This window comes from Vipera ursinii (assembly GCF_947247035.1).
Source record: "Vipera ursinii genome assembly, chromosome: 16".
NCBI lineage: Eukaryota > Metazoa > Chordata > Lepidosauria > Squamata > Viperidae > Vipera > Vipera ursinii.
Genome location: NC_139529.1, coordinates 2,140,414 through 2,165,884, shown reverse-complemented (window position 1 = coordinate 2,165,884; position 25,471 = coordinate 2,140,414). Strand labels below are relative to the sequence as shown.

Sequence of the window (25,471 nt, the reverse complement as noted above, 5' to 3'; positions counted from 1 at the left end):
GTCTGCAAACTGGAAGGGAGATGCCTCTGTGAAATAACCGTCTCCTCTTCAGCAGACTGATAACGAGCTTTCTTCTTCTTGCCCTTCTTTTTCAGCATATTGCAGTAATTAATCACAGTGTTCCTCAGTCGCTGAACTAACTGACAAATAGCCTATACGCTTATCAGCATCAAAAACACTTATCTCTTGAAAGTAAAAATAAACCATCCTCTGCTACCATTGTCAGAGAGTAAATCAAAGAAATACTCCCTATCAGAGGTCGATGGAGATAAAGAAAGCCCGAAGCATATTCTACTGTAAAAAACACTTTAATTAGAAAGCCAAGAAAAACTCCTAACCGCCTACATGTTCTTGCACAGAGAAAAGGAAAGAAAAAAAGACTTAAACTAACTTCTTAGACTTGCGCAGATAGTAGTAGAGCAAAGATATGAAACCAAAACATGGCTGGACATGTGACAATCACCTTGGTTACAGCTGGCAGAAAAACAGACTGAGATGTGCTTAGCTGACAAGCACAAAAGAACGCAGAGACAGATGGGGAGAAGGAAAAAGCCTGGCTTTATTATTCCTAAAATACAAGATCCTTACCACCCCTTGGGTAGATACCCATAGGCATATTTTCCACGTATTCAATACATACCTTCTGGGGCTGCCCAGTCCAGGGTGTCATTTTCAGGATCTTTTAAATAAGCCATCTCAGTTATTTCAATTAATGTCTCTTTGATACTCCACTTCCTCCCCACCGTCGTTGTTCCATACAGACAAGCAAATCATGTCTCCTACTGCTACTTTTCTATTCTTTCTTTGTCTTTCATAACATACTTTCCCTACTAAATTTGTAGTTAATGCTCATGTTCCCTCTTTTCCTTTTGTGAACTTGAGTTTTATTTTTCCACATTTCCACCACAATGTTATCTTTTAATTCTTGAGCCTCCCATGGCCATTGTTCTCCCATATTTGTTCCTCCACAAACAAAACAATTACTCAGTGTTAAGAGTCTTAGCAATTTCTTCAGCCAATTGTACAAACATATTCACTGTTTTCTTAGGAAATTCAGGTAATTCTAATTTTTCAAATTCCTGATATGACCAAAAGATACTTTTGCATATTGGTTTTACATTAGTGGAGTTAGTTTTTCATCTCTCCAGGCTTTTATCAATGCCCACTGCCCTGCTTTGTATCGGTGTACTGCAAAGTCCAAGGGTGGAGTTTGAGCAAGAATGCCTTTTTGTCGCAAGAGAGAAAAACATCTGGACAGCTCAAGTACATATTTTCTTATTATTTTATCTTTGAGTTCAACTCGTGGCAATCCCTCCTTCCCCATATAAGGTACTCCAAACATGAGTTTAAATGATGACAATCCAAAATCTTTATGTGGTTGTGTTCGTATCCTTAATAAAGCCAAGGGGAGGCATTTATTCCAGGGTAAATTTGTTTCCTCCATTAATTTAATCAAAGTTTGTTTTAATTTTTGATTTGCACGTTCAGAAATCCCAGAACTACAGTCACAAGAAAAATATATTTTGGAATGAAAAAGATGGATTGATTATATTCAGAACAAATATGGGACTAAAAAGTTTCAAATAGCATATGAATAATTTTTACAATTATAGAAGTGTTATTATAATTACTTTAGATTTGTTATAAGGGAGTTAAAGGGTGGAAGGTTTGTTAACGTTGTAAGGCATTTGTATTGTTTCTCTCCTGCGTGCATCCTTTGATGTTTATAAAGGTGTCCCCTCTGACTGAAGCAATTTCCACATTCCAGGCATTTATGTGGTTTCTCTCCTGAGTGGATCCTTTGATGTCTATAAAGGCTTCCCGTCTGACTGAAGCTCTTTCCACACTCCAGGCATTTAAATGGTTTTTCTCCTGAGTGGATCCTTTTATGTAGATAAAGGTTTCCCCTTTGACTGAAGCTCTTTCCACACTCCAGGCATTTAAATGGTTTTTCTCCTGAGTGGATCCTTTGATGTACATAAAGGCTTCCCCTCCGACTGAAGGTCTTTCCACACTCCAGGCATTCATGTGGTTTCTCTCCTGTGTGGATCCTTTGATGTGTATAAAGTTTTCCCCTCAGACTGAAGCCCTTTCCACACTCCAGGCATTTATGCGGTTTCTCTCCGGTGTGAATTATTTGATGATTATAAAGGTTTCCCTTCTGACTGAAGCTCTTTACACACTCCAGGCATTTAAATGGTTTTTCTCCTGAGTGGATCCTTTGATGTCTATAAAGGCTTCCCCTGTGACTGAAGCCGTTTCCACACTCCAGGCATTTAAATGGTTTTTCTCCTGAGTGGATTCTTTGATGGCTATAAAGGTTTCCCCTCCGACTGAAGCTCTTTCCACACTCCAGGCATTTATGTGCCTTCTCTCCTGAGTGGATCCTTTGATGTTTATAAAGTTTTCCCCTCAGACTGAAGCTCTTTCCACACTCCGGGCATTCATACGGTCTCACTCCAGTATGGATTCTTAGATGCTTGTTAAGATCTCCATTTCTTTTGAAGGATTTTCCACATTCCGGGCACTGATATTTCTTTCCTCCCTCCTGGATTCTGTGGCGTTTCCCGAGTTTCCCACCTCTTCTGAGGGACCCTCCGCCCTCCAGGCCCGTTTCGGGGTCTCCGCCCATTTCCCGCTCCCCGCTTCGCCCTCTAGGCGGCCTCCTTTCCCGGAGTCCCCTTCGGCTCATCCCTTCCGCGCCTTCCCCGCCATCTCCTCCCGGGGCTGCTCCGCGGGGCCTCCTTCCTTCCTCCGCCGGGCGCGCCAGAAGTCCTGCACGGGCGAAGGGGGAGAGGCGGGTCAAGGCTTCGTCCCTTCCCCGGAGGGGAGTCCCAGTCCCGCCCGGGAACCAAGGCCGAAGCCTCCGCGTCTCATTGAGATTTTACGGGCAGGCCTCCCTCCCAGCGCCCGTCCCGCCAGACCAGGCCTCGGGCTCCCCCTCACTCCCGCCCTCCTCGGCCCGAGAGCCTCTCGGACTGCGACTCCCGGCATCCCCTCCTGACTACGAGTCCGTCCGCGGCACAATCAATTAAGTGCCTCACTTTTCTTTGATCCCGGAAGTTGGAGGTGGGACTTCTCTGCGTGCCCTTTTCCGGGGAGCTCTTTTTCGCTTGAAGGGACCGCCCCTGGGAGTCCTGCTGCCAATCGCCGCCCTCGCCAGAGCGACCAATCAGCGTCGTCCTTCCATCCATAATCCAGTTGGCATCTGCGCAGTAGCGAAGGTTTTCTTTGGGAAGGGGAGCGAGGGGCTCCCTTTGATCTTTGGGGTCCCGTCTTCCCACGCCCCCCACCCCGCATCCAGGCCGGCGGAGCTGACGGGCCTCCCGGGCTGCGTCTCTCCCCAGGCAGGGCGGGGGGGAGTTGGGGGGGCTCCGGCCAGGCCCCCCCGCGGCCCCCAGGCAGCCCCCCTCCCGCACGGGGGTGGGAGCAGATGGGGAGAAGGGCGGGGGAGGCGGGAGAGCAGCCTTCCCGTATCTGGGCGGCGCCCCGAGGAGGAGGGAGCCGGGCTCGTCCCCGAAGCCCCCCGAAGGCGGGGGAAGCAGGACGGAGGGAAACCGAGCGGGGAGGAGGGAGGAATTTCCTGACAGGGAGAAGAATTAAGCAGTGGAACTACCTGCCACCAGAAGCTGAACGTGCTCCAACACTGGAAGTTTTAAAGAAGAGACTCGACAGCCATTTGTCTGAAATGGTATAGGGTCTCCTGCCTGAGCAGGGGGCTGGACTAGAAGACCTCCAATGTCCCTACCAGCTCTCATCATCATCATTTATTTATTAATTCATTTACATTAATTCTGTGATTCTGATCCTGATCTCATGGACGAATCTGCCTGTTTCGGTCTTTTGGCTCTCCAGAGCTTCTGCCCCTCCCTTCACTTGCTCTGCATTCACACTGGAACCTCTTCGTGCATAGGGGGGCGGGAAGGAGGATATGCAATTATTGTTTGACTTTAAATATTTGTATTCATCTCATGATTTTCCCAAATGTTTTTCTTGGGATTTTTTCTCACATCTTCTGCCCTGCCAAAGAGAAAGGAGGAAAGTGGGGAGAAGAGATGGTACCATAAACTGGCCTTGAGAACCCCCTTTCCCATTGAAGTCCCAACTAACCCTAATCCAGATTACTTCCCAGGACAGCCAATGATGTCCAGGGCCAGGCTGAGAGTCCCCGGCTGGAGAAGGTTCCCAGTGGACACCCTTCGGGCGAGTCCCTGCAATAAGCCTCAATGGCAACGTATGAGAGCAACCAAGAGCAACTTCTGTGGGTCCTCCTGCTACTGCCCCGTTCAAGGCTGGAGGGCTGCAGAGGTAGGCCCGGGACGATGAAGGCCACACCAGCCCTCCAGCTCCCGCCCCCACAATCCGTGGGTCCTTCCTTGCACTTGCCCAGGAACTGCCAGCGAAGAGATCTTTGAGGGACCCACTGAGGTCTTTGCTGAGGGCGGGGAGGGGCGTCGTGGCTTTCCCCGCCCTGTAGATGAAGTACAGCTGAGCAGCAATTCCCCCCACCAGCCATCAGGAGGCAGCCAAGGATGGGTCTTGGTGCCACTTGCTGGCCCTTGGGAGCGCTGCAGGCCAGATATGCTCGGCCCAGTGTTTCCTTTGGAGGGCAGATATCCCTCTCGAGGAGGAGGGGCACTGTCTGGCCCTAGATTAGACCTGACAACAACCTGCCCAGGTAGGCTGGCGAAGGCACTGTAGAGGCTGAATGGCAAGAAAGTTGCGATTTTGTACTTCAGCACGTCTTGTTTCCGTTCACAGAATACAACACAATTTCCTCCCTAGAGTCTGGCAGTGTTGACAAGGGCTGCATTTCTGGGTCTTTGCCTGTTGTACAAGACCAGCCTTCCTTACTTCCTGCTTGAGTTCCAGCCGGCATCTCAGCTGCCCCTTTTCTGGGCCATCCTGGCTGCAGCTGAGACCCCTCCTGAAGGAGGAGAAGGAGCCAGAAACTGTCCTCTCCTAAGAATTCAGATCAGGGCCATGAAACAGAGCCTGAGAATTGTTCTGATCGGTTCTGCTTTGCTCAACCTGCATCATAAATACTGTATCCGGTTTGGCCCCCTCAAATTCTGTGCAGAAGAGTCAAGGACAAGGTGAATGGTGGAATCCTCCCATTGGAGCAAAAAGTATTTAGGGGTACCTTTTTACCAAATAATTTCAATTTACTGTGAAATCCATTGACACTGATGCAATTAAACAGTATTGACAGATCCTTCATAATGCATTGAGTGTAAATTTTGATTTATGACTTTCTTCTAAAAAAAAATAGCATGGAAAATCAGGTGCTTCCTTTGATCAGGCAGCTTGGAAGGCACTAGAGCTGTGAATTTGGAACCCTGGTGTCAGAATCCATTTATATTCCATTCCTAACTCCCTATCTGTGCAACCCTAAATCTCACTCTGTTACTGGATTCTGCCATTCCCATTAATTGGCCATCCCTATCCATTAGGTGGAAGGTTATTTATGCAGCCTGCCTGGAGGCCATCATCAAAGACCAGGGAAGAAACTTTGAACTGAGAAGAAGAAAGAAAGGGTGGGGGTTCTGGTTTGTATCTCTGATTGGAAGTTGAAGGGGAGGAAGCAAATGTGGTAAATGCATGGAGGTTCTCTTTTCCCATGAAGGGTTTTGGCACCTGAAACTTAACTTGTCCTGGACTGACCAAATGGACTGAAGGGTGGGGTTTTTACTCGGGGATACTTTAAAAGTATTGACCTGCAAGACAGTTTCTAGATTCAGTCTAGATTATCCACTGTCAATGATGTTTTAGTAAAAGTTCCTGTTTGGACAATCCTGTCTCCAAGAATTCTTTCCTAAGATGTGGATTGGGGTGGGTCCTGACACCTGATCAGGTCAGCCAGGCTGTTGCTTGGAAGCTGCAGAGCAGGTTGTTGGAACTGGTTTCCTGGGTAAAGAAGCAACTTTTCATGGGGTATCCAGCAGGGGTGGTGGTGGTGGAGAGCAATCTTGGAATTGTCTATATGAAAAAAGAAAAAAAAACCTCAGGGGACCAGGAACACACCACTAGTGTTCCTGGCACTTGATAGAAGGCAACGGCAATTGCAGAACAGCATTTCTCTGGCACTGAAAACTTTGTACCTAGACATATAATATAGCTGATGCAAGTGACTTTAGGCAAACAAAGCGATTCTTGGCCAGGAAGCCACAGATGGGGACTATGGAGTAATTCCCCTCCGCACCACCCACCCAGCCCCTGCTTTTCGGTCCCCATGGTACAAGGGCCCTTGCACCTGCCGAGGAACCACCAGAGAGGTCAGGGGAGAACTTTGAAGGACCCAACTGCCATCCTTACTGTGGGAGCTGCCAAAGCTGCCTGGGTTCTTGAGATGGAATTAGATCAGAGCAGCAGCTCTGCTATCAGCCATCAGGGGGAACAAAGGACCAGACTTTGCGCCATCTGTTGGCCCTCCGTGAGATGCTCAGCCCCAAGTTTTCTTTGAAGGGCCACTCCTAGCCTGCCTTCCTGCCAAGGAGGTGGGGCGCTGGCTGTCTCCAGATTAGTGCATGACAACCACCTGCCCAGGTAGTCTGCCCAACATGTTCAATTTCATTGAGGGCTGCATTAGCATTGTGGTTGACCTTGGGGGGCCGGGATGGGGGTGGCCATCTCCACATTGCTCATGTCGGAGGGGGCACCCGTGGGGGCCAGGGCAGGGATGGGGTTGGGATCCATTGTCTCCAGGTGAGGAAGGCAAGACCAGGGCGAGCACCATAGCCTTGTCCACCAGAAGAGCCTGGCTGTCCCTCACAGGCCATGCAGAGGACCCCCAGTGATGCCAGCTGCTCGGGAGGCACCCAGCTGAACTTACCTCCTCTTCAAGGCTGCTGCTGATTGGCTCGCTCTCCTTGGCAATTGGATGGGAGACCACCAGGAGAGGTCAGGAGGAACTTACAAGGGATTGGCAAAAGGGCAGCATGGCTGCTTGTGGTTAACTGCTAAGACAGGACTTCTCTCAGACCCTTCCTCTCATTATAATGTTCATCCCTCCCCAATTTTCTTCTTTTTCCTTCCTCCCTTCCTTTCTTTTTGTTTCTTTCCTCTTTCCCTGCGGGTTTTTCACACCCGGCGGGCTCCGCATGACTTGCCAATAAATGAGGACACGTCTCTCTGAGCGTTCTCGGGATGAGGGCCCAGACCGAAGTCCTCAGCTCTCTTTTATTGAAATACAAGCAACACACAAGCAACAAGCAGCTATCTAATGGTTACATTTCAGCTATAGCCCTGTATGGAATGTCATTGTTTCTGTTACTTTCTTGTGTTACTTTCTTGTACGTGTTCCAATGGGATTGTCCCTCTTCACGTAGCAAGGTCATCTGATTTCTGGTAAACTGCAACTTATGAACAGAAAGGAAACTTATCTCTGCCCTGAGTCAGACCTGCACCATTTTATGTGAGCCTAAAGTGGAAATATCACAGGTTTCCTACATTTCCCTTTCTCCGTCCCTGTCCCTTGGATGCTGAAAGGCAAAAGGGGAAACATTTCTCTATGCCTTCTTGCCTTGTGATCAAATGCCACTTTGAGTATTAGTCTGTGGCCACTTAAAAGACTGAGAACAAACCAGGCTGTTTATCCCATGCCTGCATTTTGTGGGGACGTCTACAGACAACAGTACAGCAAAACTGTCAAAATGGTGGCTGTGATAGTTGGTAAGAGCGTCTCTTTTTTTTATGTGCAACAGATTTAGCATTTTGGATCAGATGTAAGTTAGTTGCTTTTCTATTAATACATAACCCTTACAAGGGCTCTCCTGTAGGGACCCTGCCTTGGTCTAATTCAGACTGGAAATATAGCAAAGGAAAATGTTTTCCGCCACTCTGCTCTGTCCTGTTTTCCTCACTGGAAATGGCTCTTTGCAACACACAAGGAGGGGACACTTTCCTAAAGAGCTCATAATTCAAGAATACCAATGTTAACTTGGACTGCCAATAAAATCCTACCTGTGCTTTCTCCTTTGAGCCCAAGTCTCAATGGATACAGGATTGCTTTTCCTTCCTTCCTCCTTCTCATCTCTTTCCTTCCTCTGCTCAGAAAAGGGTGACGGGGGGGGGGGGGAGATTGCAGCCATGAGGCTTCCCTTTCACCAGGACCAGCCCCGCCGACCCACGAGGGATAGCCAATTGGACCAGAATTGGTTTCCAGAACAGGCAAGGTTTGCTTCAATCTGAAGTTGAGGATCTTTCTTTCTTAAGGAACACAGTTGGGGCAGGTCAGACAACTAGATTCTGCCACGGCACACTTGTTCCAATTAGAAGATCATTTAAAGGAAACTTATTAATCTTACAAGGTTTCCCTTAATGAAAAGAAGAGCACAGGACACATACAGAAGAAAAAGTACAAAGGAATAGATGATTCGATGGAAGAAATCGTGTTACATCACAAACGTGGACAGTTAGTGAAACATCCCACAATAACATAACCATATAAAACCATTGTACTAAAAGAAGAACGTTCGCATGGGAAAAGGGATCCTGAGCATCATGAGCCACAAAAATCTGTTGTGAAAAGATACCATTTCGGCCAGCTGAATCCTCTAGCAGGTACAATTGAAAAAGTCCTTTGCTATTCAGCCTGAGAGAGTCCCTTGCATCCAAGTGCAAGAAGCCCGTTGCTTGGCCCTCAGCAAGGACTGTATTCCTGCAACACAGAGGTCTTCACAGGAGGCAAAGGTTATGGCCCGCATAAGGAGAGAAAAGGGTAAATTGACTCATTGACTCAGTAATAACCAAGAGTGCAGTTTGTTCTCTGTGTAGGAGGGAGTGTGCCAAAAGGTATGGAAGACGCGAGAGTCCAATTTCAAGGGGAAAATTAACCCAGGAGAACACTCTGATTTCCAGGGCCATGGAAAGAACCGTGGGCACAATGGAAATTGCTAATTTCTTCAGAACATTCCAGTAGCAGCTTCTGAATCTCAAAATGAAATCTCACCAATGAGAAGAAATTTTGATACGGCTTTGTGGAACTGAATACACGTCTACTCATAAGATTACGTACCCCTTGAAAAGTGTGTAAGATTCAAATTCAACTATTAGAAATCACAGAATGGCAGAATCATTAAACAAAGTAGCAATAAAGGGAACAGTAAAATGTTGACACACAAAGAATGAGAGGGCAATGAAGGGTAAGTGTTCACACCTTTCCACACTCCAGGCATTTATATGGTTTTTCTCCTGTGTGAATTCTTTGATATTTATGAAGACCACCACTTTCCACACTGGGCATCTATATGCTTTCTCCCCTGAATAAAGGGTGGACCTCTGATCAAAGCTCTTTCCACACTCCAGGTGTTGATACGGTTTTTCACTTGAGTGGATCCTTTGATGTACATAAAGGCTTCCCCTCTGACTGAAGTTCTTTCCACACTTCAGGCATTTTTGCTGTGTCTCCCCTTAGTTTGATGAACACGAAAGGTGCTCGTATCCCTGCAGCTCTTTCCACACTCAAAGCATTCATAAGGTTTTTATCCTGAGTGGATTCTTTGATGTCTATAAAGATTGCTCCTCCGACTGAAGCTCTTTCCAGACTCTGTGCATTTATTCGGTTTTTCTCCTGTGTGGATCCTTTGATGTCTATTAAGTTTGCCTCTCCGACTGAAGCTCTTTCCAAACTCCAGGCATTTCTAAGGGTTTTCTCCTCTATGGATTCGTTCATGACTACACAGGTTGCTCTTCCGAGTGAAGCTCTTTGCGCACACTGTGCATTTATTCGGTTTTTCTCCTGTGTGAATCCTTTGATGTCTATTACAGGTACCCCTCCGACTGAAGCTCTTTCCACACTCCAGGCATTCATATGGTTTTTCTCCAGTGTGGATCCTTTGATGTCTACAAAGGGTGCCCCTCAGCCTGAAACTCTTTCCACACTCCAGGCATTTATGCTGTTTCTCTCCAGTGTGAATTTTTTGATGACTATAAAGGTTTCCCCTCTCACTGAAGCTTTTTCCACACTCCAGGCATTTATGTGGTTTTTCTCCTGTGTGGATTCTTAAATGTCTTTCAAGATGGTCATTCCTTATGAAGGAATTTCCACATTCTGGGCACTGATATTTCTTTCCTCCCTCCTGGATCCTCTGAGGACTCCTGAGTCTTCCATCTGTTCTCCTCTCACTGAATCTCTTTCCACACTCCAGGTGTTTATGCGGTTTCTCGCCTAAGTGGATCCTTTGATGTCTATAAAGGTTTCCCCTCTGAGTGAAGCTCTTTCCACACTCCAGGCATTTATATGGTTTTTCTCCAGTGTGGATTCTTATATGGTTTTTAAGATCTACATTTCTTTGGAAGCATTTTCTACAATCCGTGCATTTATAAGGTTTCTCTGCTGTATGGATTCTTTGATGCGCATAAAGCTTTTCCCTCAAAGTGAACCTCTTTCCACACTCCGAGCACTCATACAGTTTCTCTGCGGTGTGGATTCCTTGATGTGTATAAAGATGTCCCCTCTGACTGAAGCTCTTTCCACACTCCAAGCATTTAAATGGTTTTTCTCCTGTGTGGATTCTTAGATGATTTTTAAGATCTCCATTTCTCTTAAAGGATTTTCCACATTCCAGGCACTGATATTTCTCTCCTCCCTCCTGGATCCTCTGGGGACTCCCGAATTTCCCGCCTCTTCTGAGGGACCCTCCGCCCTCCAGACCCGTCTCGGGGTCTCCGCTCGTTTCCTGCTCCCCGCTTTGCCCTCCAGGCGGCCTCCTTTCCCGGAGTCCCCCTTGGCTCATCCCCTCCGAGTCTTCCCCGTCTCCTCCCGGGGCTGCTCCGCGGGGCCTCCTTCCTTCCTCTGCCAGGCTCCCCCGTACTCCTGCAGGGGCGAAGGGGGAGACGCGGGTCATAGCTTCGTCCCTTCCCCAGAGGGGAGTCCCAGCCCCACCCGGGGAGAAAGGCCGAAACCTCAGCCTTTCAGTGAGACTTTCCAGGCAGGCCTCCCTCCCAGCGCCCGTCCCGTCAGACCAGGACTCGGCCTCACCCCTCCCTCTTTGCCAGAGAGCCTCTCAAACTACGACTCCCGGCATCCCTTCCGCCCTACCTGGCTCCGACCCAATCTGTAGCCAAATCAATTATGGCACCTCAGATCTATTTTTCCCCGGAAGTGCAGTCGAGAGTTCCCTGCGAGCCCTTTTCCTAGTTGCTCTTCCTCTTACGCTTGAAGGGACCGCCTCTAGGAGTAGTGGTGCTAAGCGCCACCCTCGCCAGAGCGACCAATCAGCGTCCTCCTTCCCTCCATCAGTAAGATGGCGCCTGCGCAGTAGCGAAGGTTGTCTTCGTCTAACCAGGGGGTGGGGCAAGATTTAGGGGGCCGTACATCATTTAATGCTGCTGCCCCTTTGGGGGCTCCATTCCCCCCCCCCCAGGGTGGCAGCTGCGTCTCTTCCTCAGTCTGACTCTTCCATCGCAGGACCGGGAGATTGACGCTTCTGCGGAGGATCTTGGCCCTTCCTAGCACTGCCTTCCTCTGGGCAGAGGGAGCTCGGAGTCAGCTTCCATTTATAATACAATGTGTTTTGCCCACAAGTGTATGTTCTTTTCTGCTTTCTTTTTCTCATCCATGAGAAGATCCTGATTTCTATTGCAGATATGCAAGACAGGATCTGCGAAAAGTATTTCTAAAGCGGTGTATCATCACATAGCCATGATAGCGTAATGCTGGCGGCACCATCAGGAAATTGATAACTTGGGCTGGTTCTCTGACCTGGATGGGAAAAGCTAAGTATGCTGTCCTTTGCTCCCCATCACCAGGTTTTGATGCTTCAGCTGCTGAAGCTGAAATTAGTTCCTGGGAACAGTTCAGGGTTAAACATTGGCTGTTAGTGAAGACAAATTCAAATTCAGAGTAGAACTGGAAGGGACCTTGGAGGTCTCCTAGTCTAAGCCTAGGAGACTCTGAGTCTATGAGATTTGAGACAACTGGCTGTCCAATCTCTTCTTAAAAACCTCTGGTAATGAATCACTCACAACTTCGGAAGGCAAGCTGTCCCACTGGTTAACATTCTTATTGTTGGGAAACTGCTCCGTAATTCCTGATTGCTTCTCTCTGATTAGTTTCCATCCAGTTTCTTATCTTGCCTTCTGATGCTTTGGAATGCTTTGGATGCTTTGTGGCACCCCCTCAAATACTGAAATGCTGCTATCATGTCACCCTGGTTAATGCCTGGAGTTCCACTGGTTAATTGTTCTCCCTGTCAGGAAATTCCTCCCTCCTCCCCGCTCAGTTTCCCTCCGTCGCTGCTTCTCCCGCCTTCGGGGGCGCCCTCCCTACCGCCTCCCCCGCCCTTCTCCCCATCTGCTCCCACCCCCGAGAGGAAGGGCGGCTGCTTGGGGCCCGCGGGTGGAGCCTGGCCGGAGCCCCCCTCCGGAGGAACAAGGCAGGAAGCGCCCCCCCCAACTCCCCCCCGCCCTGCCTGGGGAGAGACGCAGCCCGGGAGGCCCGTCAGCTCCGCCGGCCTGGATGCGGGGTGGGGGGGGGGGGGTGGGAAGACGGGACCCCAAAGATCAAAGGGAGCCCCTCGCTCCCCTTCCCAAAGAAAACCTTCGCTACTGCGCAGACGCCAACTGGATTATGGATGGAAGGACGCCGCCGATTGGTCGCTCTGGTTCCTTTCGCGGAGTCCCCTTCGGCCAATCCCTTCCGGGCCTTCCCCGCCGTCTCCTTCCGAGGCTGCTACGCGGGGCCTCCTCCCTTCCTCCGTCGGGCTCGCCCGAACTCCCGCAGGGGCGAACGGAGAGAGGCGGGTCACGGCTTCCCCGGAGGGGAGTCCCAGCCTCGGCCTCTCAGTGAGACTTTCCGGGCAGGCCTCCCTCCCAGCGTCCGTCCCGCCAGACCAGGCCTCGGCCTCCCCCTCCCTCCCGCCCTCCTCGGCCAGAGACTCTCGGACTGCGACTCCCGGCATCCCCACCTGACTCCGAGTCCGTCCGCGGCAGAATCAATTAAGTGCCTCACTTTTGTTTCATCCCGGAAGTTGGAGGCGGGACTTCTCTGCCCGCCCTTTTCCGGGGAGCTCTTTCTCTTTCGCTTGAAGGGACCGCCCCTGGGAGTCCTCCTGCCAATCGCCGCCCTCGCCAGAGCGACCAATGAGCGTCGTCCTTCCATCCATAAACCAGTTGGCGTCTGCGCAGTAGCGAAGGTTTTCTTTGGGAAGGGGAGCGAGGGGCTTCCTTTGATCTTTGGGGTCTCGTCTTCCCACCCCCCCCCCCACCCCGCATCCAGGCCGGCGGAGCTGACGGGCCTCCGGGGCTGCGTCTCTCCCCAGGCAGGGCGGGGGGGGGAGTTGGGGGGCGCTTCCTCCCTTCTTCCTCCGGGGGGGCTCCGGCCAGGCTCCCCCGCGGCCCCCAGGCAGCCCCCCTCCCGCGCAGGGGTGGGAGCAGATGGGGAGAAGGGCGGGGGAGGCGAGAGAGCAGCCTTCCCGTATCTGGGGGGCGCCCTGAGGAGGAGGGAGCCGGGCTCGTCCCCGAAGCCCCCCGAAGGCGGGAGAAGCAGCGACGGAGGGAAAGCGAGCGGGGAGGAGGGAGGAATTTCCTGACAGGGAGAAGAATTAAGCAGTGGAACTACCTGCCACCAGAAGCTGTCAATGCTCCAACACTGGAAGGTTTTAAGAAGAGACTCGACAGCCATTTGTCTGAAATGGTGTAGGGTCTCCTGCCTGAGCAGGGGGCTGGACTAGAAGACCTCCAAGTTTCCTTCTAACTTACTCATTTATACATACATACAACCTACAAGGTCCCTTCCAGCTCTGTGATACTGATCTAATAATCCCGCCTTTCTTGGGGGTTTGGCTCTTTGGAGCTTCTGCCCCTCCCTTCACTCGCTCTGCATTCACACTGGAACCTCCTCACAAGGGGGGGGGGGGGGCAGAAGATGGAGGAAAGAAAAGCACCTTGGTAGCATCAATCCTGTATCCATTGAGACTTGGGCTCAAAGGAGAAAGCAATTTTATGTTCTCTTTTGTCACAGACAGGACTTTATTGGCAGTCCAGGTTAACATTGGTATTCTTGAATTGTGAGCTCTTTAGGAAAGTGTCCCCTCCTTGTGTGTTGCAAAGAGCCATTTCCAGTAGGGAAAACAGGACAGAGCAGAGTGGGGGAAAACATTTTCCTTTGCTATATTTCCAGTCTGAATTAGACCAAGGCAGGGTCCCTACAGGAGAGCCCTTGTAGGGGTTATGTATTAATAGAAAATCAACTAACTTACCTCTGATCCAAAATGCTAAAGCTGTTGCACATAAAAAATGGAGGCCCTCTATTCAACTATCACAGCCACCATTTTGACACTTTTGCTGTACTGTTGTCTGTGGACGTCCCCACTAAATGCAGGCATGGGATAAACTGAGCCTGGTTTGTTCTCGGTCTTTTAAGTGGCCACAGACTACCAGCCAAAGTGGCATTTGATCACAAGGCAAGAAGTCATAGAGAAATGTTTCCCCTTTTGCCTTTCAGCATCCAAGGGACCGGGAAGGAGAAAGGGAAAGAGGAAAGACAAAGAAAAAGGGGACAGGGCGGGAGGAAGAGTATAAAGAGAGGAAGGGACCGAGAGAAGTCCTGCCTTAGCACTTAACCACAAGCAGCCATGCTGCCTTTTTGTCAATCCCTTGTCCCCTCCTCCTGACCTCTCCTGGAGGTCTCCCATCCAATTGCCAAGGAGAGCGAGCCAATAAGCAGCAGCCTTGAGGAGGAGGTAAGCGCAGCCAGGTGCCTCCCAAGCAGCTGGCACCACTGGGAGTCCTCTGCATGGCCTGAGAACGACAGCCAGGCTCCTCTTGCGGACAAGGCTACAGTACTTACCCTGGTCTTGCCTTCCTCACCTGGAGACAATGGATCCCAACCCCATCCCAGCCCTGGCCCCCAAAGGTGCCCACCCTGACATGAGCAATGTCTCAGCTACAGACAGAATGGCCCAGAAAAGGGGCAGCTGAGAGGCCAGCTGGAACTCAAGCAAGAAGTAAGGAAGGCTGGACTAGGATGAGAAGCAAAGCCCCAGAAATCCAGCCCTTCTCAACACTGCCATACTTAGCACCTGTGGATGCGGGCATTAGATCCCATGGAGGGAGTTGTGTGGACGGAATGTTGTGCTGAACTATAAACTGGCAACTTCCTTGCCATTCAGCCTTTCGACTGTCTTCACCAGCCTATCTCAGCAGGTTGTTGTGACCTCTAATCTGGGGCCAGATAGTGCCCCGCCTCCTTCAGAGGAAGAACTGCCCTCCAAAGGAAACCCCGGCTGAGCATCTCTGCGCTGCAGGGCTCCCGAGGGCCGGCAGGTGGTGCCAACAGGCGTCCTTGGCTGCCCCCTGATGGCCGGTAGTGGATTTGCTGCTCAGCTGTACTTCATCTCGAAGGCCCGGAAAGGCCGTGGCACCCCCCAGCAAAGACCTCAGTGGGTCCCTCAAAGATGCCTTTGTTGGCGCTTCCTGCAGCCCTGAGTTTCGTGGGAGCCAGAGCTGGAAGTCTGCCCAGGCAGCCAGGGCAAGTGGTGCAGCCTTCTGTCACTGCATTTTTTTTTCCTGTTTGTCAGCTCCGCACGTCTCACTCTGTGTTTCTGCCAGCTGCATAGTAATCTTATCAATGTAACCAAGGTGATTGTCACATATCCAGCCATGTTATGGTTTCATGCCTAGCACTGCTGTTAACTGCATGTCTACAAAAGTTTTCTCACTTTATTTTTTTTTTCTTCTCTTTGAATTCTGTCTGATGGGAGGATGTAGTCAGGAGCTTTTCTTTTGCTTTCCAATTAAAGTTTTATATACAGTAGAATATGCCTCGTTTTTGTTTTATTTTTACCCGATTTTACCATGTGCCGTATGAACCACGGTTCATTGCCCTCTGATAGGGAGGTAATAATTCTTCCCTGACACCTTCATCGTCCACGACCGCAGCGGAGAAGATCTATGAGTGGAAGTCCTGGAAGGCGCCATATTTGTGCAGGGCGGAAGCGCTGCAGGCGCCATCTTTGCAGCAGGCGGAAGCAAAAGTAACTGACCTCGCTGTCGCATTCTTTGCAGCTGCCGGAACAGAGCGAGGCTCCTGGCGCCCTCTGCAGGCGGTCAATGGGAAAAGGGAAGGGAGGAACTGGGCGATTGCTTGGATTAGAACGATGGCTCTTTTTCGATTTGTAGACTTCAACTTCCGGAAATCCTGAGCCAGCCAAATACTGTCCATGCTGGCTCAGGAATTCTGCGAGCGGAAGTCCACAAATAATAAAAAGACCGTCGTTCATCACCTCTGACATACAGCAACCTGAAGGGGGACGCAGCAGTACCCAAGGTTTTGTTAACACGACCTGCTTCCCCGCTCCTGGCGTTGCACACCCAGACCCCTGGCGTTGTTTAACAGGCTCAGTGCATGCCGATTTAACCTGGCAAACTGAGCAGACCCTGCATGTGTGAGGGCTTCCCTTGCCACTGTGGCTTATTGCAGGGACTCCACCGGGGAACCTCTCCAGGCAGGTGACTCTCAGTCTGTACCTGGGCAGCCTTGGCTGACTTGGGAAGGAAAGCTTGCTTAGGCTTGGATGGGGGACCACCAGGAAACACAAGAGATGATCTCTAGCAATGGAACGTTTAAAAAAAAAAGCAGCCCCATCTGTTGCAGCCCAGAAAATGCTTTGAAGGTGTCTGGGATTGACCCGAGGATGGGTTGCCTGCTCAATTGACTAATGGCTGCTCTGGAAAAAGGTTAATTGAGATCCAGCTTCTTTAGCACTTGGAGCATGGCAGGGACTGGAATTGGAAAGGTAGCGATGGCTGCTTGATATATTCTGTAGGTCTTTGAAGAGGTGATTTGGGGGATTAGGCTGTTGGCTGAACGATAGAGAGCTTTGATTTATAATACACGATGTGTTTGGTTTATAGTACCTGTGGTTTATAATACATGAATTTTTCCCATGTAATTTTTCTCTTTTGTAAGCCACTCTGTCATTGGGAGATGGGCAATCCACCAAATGTAGCAAAATAAGTCATACCTAAATAAATGGGCATGTCCCCCAAATTCCCTGCCCTTGGATATCCCAGAGAGCCACTTCTGAACATCCCTGAGTGGATCCTGGCTTCTCTGTTAGGTATGCGGGATACGATCCATGAAAACTATTTCTAGGGTGGCTTATCATCATGGAGTCGTGATAGTGAAATGCTCGGGATGCAACAACGATCATATTTTTGCTGATAACTTGGGCTGTTCTTCACAGTTTGATGCTTCCGCTGGAATTAGCTCCTGGGAACAGTTCAGAGCCGACACAGGTTATCAGTGAAGGGAAATTCAAATTTAGAATAGAGGTGGAAGGGGTCTTGGAGGTCTCCAGGTCCAACACCCAGCTGAAGCAGGAGACCCTATATAAAGGGAGAACACGTCAGCCTGTCACTGTGTGACTGTCGGGAATACACACCAGTTGCCTGAATTTTGGTCATGTGACCATGGGGATCTGCAATGCTCACAATTGTGCAAACCAATCAGGTCACTTTTCTCAGAACTGCTGTAACTTCAGTCACTAAACAAAGGGTTGCAAGTCAAGGACTCTCTCTACAGCCCTTTAAAAATAGCCCATAATAGCCCCCAAAATGGAACCCACCAAGATCAACATTGTCCTGCATCCAATCTCCAAAACTAGCCCACTGTTGTGTTTTTTGTTCACCCTAAAGTTATATTCAGTCTGCTAAAGTCTTACAAACTCGGGAGATAAATGTGGGAACTGCTGAATCCAAAATAAAGCATCTCACCCCACTGAAGAACCTTCTGCCCTGGAAATACCCAACTGGTTTCTAATATTGGTTTCATTGGTTATGAAAAAGCATTAAAAAAATAGAGCAACATTGATTTTACTTTACATGGAAGTACAGGCAGTCGAGTTACAAGAGTTCATTTAGTGACCGTTTGAAGTTACAACAGCACTGAAAGTGACTTATGACCATTTTTCACACTTATGACCATTGCAGCATCCCTATGGTCATGTGATTTACATTCAGATGCTTGACAACCGATTCATATTTATGACGGTTGTAGCATGGGGGGATCATGTGGTCCCCTTTTGCAACCTTGGCAAGCAAAGTCAATGGGGAAGCCAGATTCACTTGACAACCATGTTAGTAATTTAACAACTTCACTCATTCAACTGACAAATGCGGCAAGGAAAGTGGTAAAATGGGGCAAAACTCACAAGTTTCTCCCTTAAAAACATATATTTTGGGCTGAATTGTGGTCGTAAGTAGTCCCAATCGGAGGACTCAGGGCTGGGGGTCCCAAACTGACCGAGGGGCTCCATGGCACCGACTCCGAGCTCCCTCTGCCCAGAGGAAGCAGTGCTAGGAAGGGCCAAGATCCTGTGCAGAAGCTTCAATCTCCCCGGCCTGCGATGGAAGAGTCAGGATTGCCACCCTCGGGGGGAGGGGGGGGAATGGATTCTTCTCTCAAAGACGCCCCCAAAGGGCAGCAGCGTTAGAGGGTATACGGCACCCCAAATCCACCCCAGTCCGAAGCACCCCGAGAGGAGGGAAAGCTGGTCCTCGGGGCCAGTTCCTGGCAGCGTCTCCTCCCCTTCGTCCTCCCCCCTTTCCTCCTCCCCCCTTGCCAGGGCAGGACCCGGAAAAGCATCCCTGGAACAGAAATCCTTAAAATTTAGCCCGGCCTGGGGCTCCTTCTCCCCTCCCCCCACGGTGCGCGGAGGGGCGGAGGGGGGAGGGGCCATGAAACGCGAGAGGGGCTGCCTGGAGCCCCCGGAGGCGGAGAGACCCCGGGTGAGGAGGGAGGGGCGGAGACGCAGACCCGGGAGACCCCCAGCCTCCCCCTGCCTGGACGCGGGGCGGGGGTGGGAAAGAAGGCGGGACCCCAAAGGACGGCCCTCGCCCCACCCGCTGGCCAGAGGAAGAAAACCTTCGCTACTACGCAGGCGCCATCTCGCTGATGGAGAGAAGGAGGACGACGATTGGTCACTGGCGAGGGCGGCGATTAGCATAAGGACGACTAGCGGCGGTTCCTTCCAGCGAACGAGAAAAACCTATCAGGAAAAGGGAGCGCAAAGAAGTCCCGCCTCCACTTCCGGGAACGAATCGAACTGAGGCGCCTAATTGACTCGGCCGCGGCCTGGCTCGGAGCCAGGTAGGGCGCAAGGGATGCCGGGAGTCGCAGTCCGAGCCCTTCTCTGGCTGAGAAAGGGGGGAGGGGGGAGCCCGAGGCCTGGTCTGGCGGGAGGGGCGCTGGGAGGGAGGCCTGCCCGGAAAGTCTCACTGAGAGGCCGAGGCTTCGGCTTTCCTTCCCGGACGGGGCTGGGACTCCCCTCCGGGGAAGGGACGAAGCCGTGACCCGCCTCTCCTCCTCTTCATTCCCCCCTGCAGGAGGACGGGCGAGCCCAGCAGAGGAAGAAAGGAGGCTCCGCGGAGCAGCCCCAGGAGGAGAAGGCGGGAAAGGCGCGAAGGGATGAGCCGAAGGGGACTCCGCGAAAGGAGCCCCCCTGGAGGGCGAAGCGGGGAGCAGGAAACGGGCGGAGACCCCGTGGAGGGCGAAAGGTCCCTCAGAAGAGGCGGGAAACTCGGGAGTCCCCAGAGGATCCAGGAGGGAGGAGAGAAATATCAGTGCCCGGAATGTGGAAAATTCTTTAAATTTAATGGAAACCTTAAAGCGCATCTAAGAACCCACACTGGAGAAAAACCATTTAAATGCCCGGAGTGTGGAAAGAGCTTCAGTCAGAGGGGACATCTTGATAATCATCAAAGAATCCACACTGGAGAAAAATCTTACAAATGCCTAGAGTGTGGAAAGAGCTTTATTCAGGCTGGACACCTTTATACACATCAAAGAATCCACTCAGCAGACAAACTGTATGAATGCCCAGAGTGTGGAAAGAGGTTCAGTTTGATGGAAAACCTTTATGCACATCAAAGAATCCATACAACAGAAAAACCGTATAAATGCCCGGACTGTGGAAAATCCTTCCAAAGAAATGTAGATCTTAAAATCCATCTAAGAATCCACACTGGAGAAAAACCATATAAATGCCTGGAATGTGGAAAGAGCTTCAGTCAGACAGGACACCTTTATAGTCATCAAAGGATCCACTTTGGCGAGAAACCGCATAAACACCTGGAGTGTGGAAAGAGCTTCAGTGAGAGGAAAACAGATGGAAGACTCGGGAGTCCCGAGAGAATCCAGGAGGGAGGAGAGAAATATCAGTGCCCGGAATGTGGAAAATTCTTTCAATTTAATGGAAACCTTAAAGCGCATCTAAGAACCCACACTGGAGAAAAACCATTTAAATGCCTGGAGTGTGGAAAGAGCTTCAGTCAGATGGGAACCCTTTATGTACATCAAAGGATCCACTCAGGAGAGAAACCATATAAATGCCTGGAGTGTGGAAAGACCTTCAGTCGGACTGGAAACCTTAATAGACATCAAAGGGTCCACTCAGGAGAAAAACCATATAAATGCCTGCAGTGTGGAAAGACCTTCAGTCACAGGGGACACCGTAATACACATCAAAGGCTCCACTCAGGAGACAAACCACATAAATGTCTGGAGTGTGGAAAGAGCTTCAGTCAGAAGGGAACCCTTTATAGTCATCAAAGAATTCACGCTGGAGAAAAACCACATAAATGCCCGGATTGTGCAAAATCCTTCCAAAGAAATGTAGATCTTAAAATCCATCTAAGAATCCACACTGGAGAAAAACCATATAAATGCCTGGAATGTGGAAAGAGCTTCAGTCGGACGGGACACCTTTATAGTCATCAAAGAATTCACACTGGAGAGAAACCGCATAAACACCTGGAGTGTGGAAAGAGATTCAGTGAGAGGACAACAGATGGAAGACTCGGGAGTCCCGAGAGAATCCTGCAAGCGGGAAAGAAGTATCAGTGCCTGGAATGTGGAAAATCCTTCAGAATGAATTGCTATCTTGAAAGGCATTTAAGAATCCACACAGGAGAAAAACCACATAAATGCCTGGAGTGTGGAAAAAGCTTCAGTCAGAGGGGAAACCTTTATATTCATCAAAAAATTCACACTGGAGAGAAACAGCATAAATGCCTGGAGTGTGGAAAGAGCTTCAGTCTGAGGGGTAGCCTTAATATACATCAAAGGATCCACACTGGAGAAAAACCATATGAATGCCTGGAGTGTGGAAAGAGCTTCAGTCAGAGGAGCAATTTTTATTATCATCAAAGAATCCATACAGGTAAATGCCACCTCATCCTTTGTGTGTCAACATTTTACTGTTCCCTTTACTGCTACTCTCTGTTTGATGATTCTGCTATTCTGTGATGCCTAATAGTTGAATTTGAATCTTACACACTTTTCAAGGGGTACGTAATCTTATAAGTAGAAGTGTCTTCAGTTCCACAAACCCGTATCACAATTTCTTCTCATTGGTGAGATTTCATTTTGAGATTCAGAAGCTGCTACTGGAATGTTCTGAAGAAACTTAACAATTTCCATTGTGCCCACGGTTCTTTCCATGGGCCTGGAAATCAGACCCTTCTCCTGGGTTAATTTTCCCCTTGAAATTGGACTCTCGCCTCTTCCGTACCTTTTGGCACACTCCCTCCTTCCACACAGAGAACAAACTGCACTCTTGGTTATTACTGAGTCAATGAGTCAATTTACCCTTTGCTCTCCTTCTGCGGGCCATAACCTTTGCCTCCTGTGAAATCCTGTGTTTTGCAGGAATACAATCCTTGCTGAGGGCCAAATAACGGGTTTCTTGGACTTGGTTGCACTTTCTTGTAACTTTAATATTTTTATGATAACCTGGTAATATCTAGGTGCTTGTGACTTTCTAACTGCAAAACAAGGCACTCTCAGGCTGAATAGCAAAGGACTTTTTCAATTGTACATGCTAAAGTTTCAGCTGGCCGACATGGTATCTTTTCACAACAGATTACTGTGGCTCATGGGGAAGAAGGCATAGAGAAATGTTTCCCCTTTTGCCTTTCAGCATCCTTTCAGCAATGGGGAGGGAGGAAGATTATAAAGAGAGGAAGGGTCTGAGAGAAGTTCTGCCTTAGCACTTAACCACAAGCAGCCATGGTGCCTTTTTGTCAATCCCTTGTCCCCTCCTCCTGACCTCTCCTGGTGGTCTCCCATCCAATTGCCAAGGACAGCGAGCCAATCAGCAGAAACCATAAGGAGGAGGTAAGTGCAGCCAGGTGCCCCCCGAGCAGCTGGCATCACTGGGGGTCCTCTGCATGGTCTAAGAACAACAGCCAGGCTCCTGTGGTGGATAAGGCTATAGTGCTCGCCCTGGTCTTGCCTTCCTCACCTGGAGACAATGGATCCCCCCCAACCTGGGCCCTCACAGGTGCCCCCCCAAAGCGAACAATGTTGAGATGGCCACCCACACCCCAGCCACCCAAGGCCAACCACAACGCTAATGCAGCCCTCAATTAAATTGAGTTTGACACTCTTGCTCTAGAGCAGGGGTGTCAAACTGCCGGCCCGTGGGCCGGAGCGTCACAGAGAAACCGCGCCCATCCCATTTTTGGCAATGGGAAAAAGTTCCGATACGTCGCACGACGTCACATGATGTTGCGAGTTTGACATGCCTGCTCTAGAGCATGTTGGGCAGACTACCTGGACAGGTGGTTGTGAGGCGTTAATCTGGGGAGACGAAGCGCCCCTCCTCCTTGGCAGGAAGGCAGGCTAGGAGTGGCCCTTCAAAGAAAACCTGGGGCTGAGCATCTCAGGGAGGGCCAGCAGTTGGTGCAAAGTCTGGTCCTTTGCTGCCCCCTGATGGCTGATAGCAGAGCTGCTGCTCTGATCTAATTCCATCTCAAGAACCCAGGCAGCTTTGGCAGCTCCCACAGTAAGGATGGCAGTTGGGTCCTTCAAAGCGCTCCCCTGACCTCTCTGGTGGTTCCTCGGCAGGTGCAAGGGCCCTTGGACCTTGGGGGCCAGAACGCAGGGGCTGGTGCGGAGGGAAATATCTCCATAGTCCACATCTGTGGCTTCCTGACCAAGAGTAGCTTTATTTGCCTAAAGTCTCTTGCATCAGCTATATTATATGCCTAGGCAGAAAAGAAGTTTTCAGTGCCAGAGAAATGCTGTTCTCCAATTTCTGCTGCCTTCTATCAAGGGCCAGGAACACTGGTGGTGTGTTCCTGGTCCCCTAAGGTTTTGTTTTTTTCTTTTTTCATATAGACAAATCCAAGATTGCTCCACCACCACCACCCCTGCTGGATACCCCGGGAAAAGTTCCTTCTTTACCCAGGAAATCAGTTCCACCAACCTGCTCTGCAGCTTCCAAGCAACAGCCTGGCTGACCTGATCAGGTGTCAGGACCCACCCCGATCCACATCTCAGGAAAGAACTCTTGGAGACAAGATTGTCCAAACAGGAACTTTTACTAAAACATCATTGACAGTGGCTAATCCAGACAGGATCGATACCTTTAAAGCAGACATGTCAAACACAAGGCCCAGGGCCCAGATCCAGCTCGCGAAGTGGTTTCATGTGGCCCGCAAAGCCATCCTAGACGGGGTCTAGAGAGCAGTTGGAGGTCCACCCGGTCTGAATCTGACCGATTGCGACTAAGAGCCTTTACAAGGTCTTACCTCGCTGCGATGAGGACGGCAAAGTCTAATTACTTCGCTGCCCTCATCGCGTCCGCAGATAATCGCCCAGCCACCCTGTTTAGGGTGACTCGCTCTCTCCTTAATCGGGAGACGAGGGAGGAACCCTTACAGAGACGGGCTGAGGAGTTTAGTCATCATCTGGTGGACAAAATCGCTCAGATCCGGACCGGTTTGGACTCTGGGCAGAGTCTGGAATGGAGGAATCAAGCGGTCTTGAGCATGTTACCTGGACTGAGTTCAACCCTGTTTCCCCCGATGACGTGGACAAGATCATGAGGAGACTGAGTTCCACCACCTGTTTACTGGACCCGTGCACCTCCTGGCTGGTCTATGCGGCTCAGGAGGAGACACGAGGCTGGTTCCAAGCAGTAATATCTGCTTCCTTGAAGGAGGGTACCTTTCCCACTGCTTTGAAGGAGGCGGTGGTGAGGCCCCTCCTCAAGAAGCCTGCCTTGGATCCGGCTGTTTTAAATAACTATTGTACGGTCTCCAACCTTCACTTTTTGGCGAAGGTTGTTGAGAGTGTGGTGGCGCATCAGTTCCCTCTGTTCCTGGAGGAAACGGATTATCTTGATTTGTACCAATCGGGTTTCAGGCCCGGGTACAGCACGGAGACGGCATTGGTCGCACTGGTGAATGATCTCTGGCGGGCTCGGGACAGGGAATGTTCCTCTGTCCTAGTCCTTTTAGATCTCTCAGCGGCTTTTGATACCATCGACCATGGTATCCTGCGGCGTCTCAGGGGGTTAGGAGTGGGAGGCACTGTTCTACGGTGGTTCTCCTACCTCCTGGGCCACTCGCAGTCGGTGTTGACGGGAGGGCAGAGGTCCGCCCCGAGGTCTCTCGCTTGTGGAGTCCCTCAGGGGTCGGTTCTCTCTCCCCTCCTGTTCAACATCTACAGGAAACCGCTGGGTGAGCTCATTCGTGGTTTCGGGGTGGGGTATCATCAGTACCCAACTTTTTCTTTCCACCCCGAACCAACCCAGTGATGCACTCGGCGTGATGTCCCGTTGCCTGGAAGCGGTCCGGGTTTGGATGGGGAGAAACAGACTTCGTCTCAATCCTGCCAAGACTGAGTGGCTGTACATATCGGCATCTCGGATAAACCAGGTTGTTCCACCACTAATGATGGGGGGTGAGGTGTTACCCCCCGTTGATAGGGCTTGCAACTTGGGCGTCCTCCTGGATTCACGGCTCAATTTTGAAGACCATATAGGAGCCGTGACCAGGGGGGCTTTTGCCCAGCTTCGTCTGGTGCGCCAGTTGCGGCCCTATCTGGACCGAGATGCCCTACGCACAGTCACCCATGCGCTTGTGACCTCCCGGCTAGACTACTGCAACGCTCTCTACATGGGGCTGCCCTTGAGGACCACTCGGAGGCTTCTCTTCTCCGTGAGCTGCATTGGCTTCCAGTTGCCTTCCGGGTGAAATTCAAGGTGCTGGTAATGACCTATAAAGCTCTCAGTGGCTTGGGTCCGGATTATCTAAGGGAACACCTGCTGCCGGCATCAACTTCCCATCGTCCCATGTGCTCCCACAGGGAGGGCCTTCTTAGGGTACCGCCGGTCAAGGAATGCCGGCGGGTTATCCCCAGGGAAAGGGCGTTCTCTGTGGGCGCGCCAGCCCTTTGGAACCCATCTTCCCACGGAGCTTAGGACTGCCCCCGACCTTCGCTCATTTCGCAGGGATTTGAAAACTTGGCTTTTTGAGCTGTCTGGCCCAGACTGAGGGGTTCTAATTATTTATTAATGGGGTTTTAGTTTAAATTCAGGGACTTAATTTAATTTTAGTTTTAATCGATTTTAACTTTGTATGTATGTATTTTTAATTTTTCCCTGTAAACCGCCCTGAGTCCTACGGGAATAGGGCGGTATACAAGTTTAAATAATAAATAAATAAATAAATCCTGGAA

The 25,471-nt window shown here is 50.3% G+C and overlaps 1 protein-coding gene across 1 annotated transcript; it reads left to right on the top strand.

The window, feature by feature from the left end:
• Positions 1-19,411: 19,411 nt before the first annotated feature.
• Positions 19,412-24,120, top strand: LOC310647610 (uncharacterized protein; the record flags this gene model as incomplete). The annotated part of the gene is made up of 2 exons (XM_083374962.1): positions 19,412-21,164; positions 23,126-24,120. 2 exons carry the CDS (start codon positions 19,412-19,414, stop codon positions 23,245-23,247), a joined length of 1,875 nt encoding a protein of 624 aa, XP_083231088.1. The 3' UTR covers positions 23,248-24,120.
• Between the last annotated feature and the right edge of the window lie 1,351 nt (positions 24,121-25,471).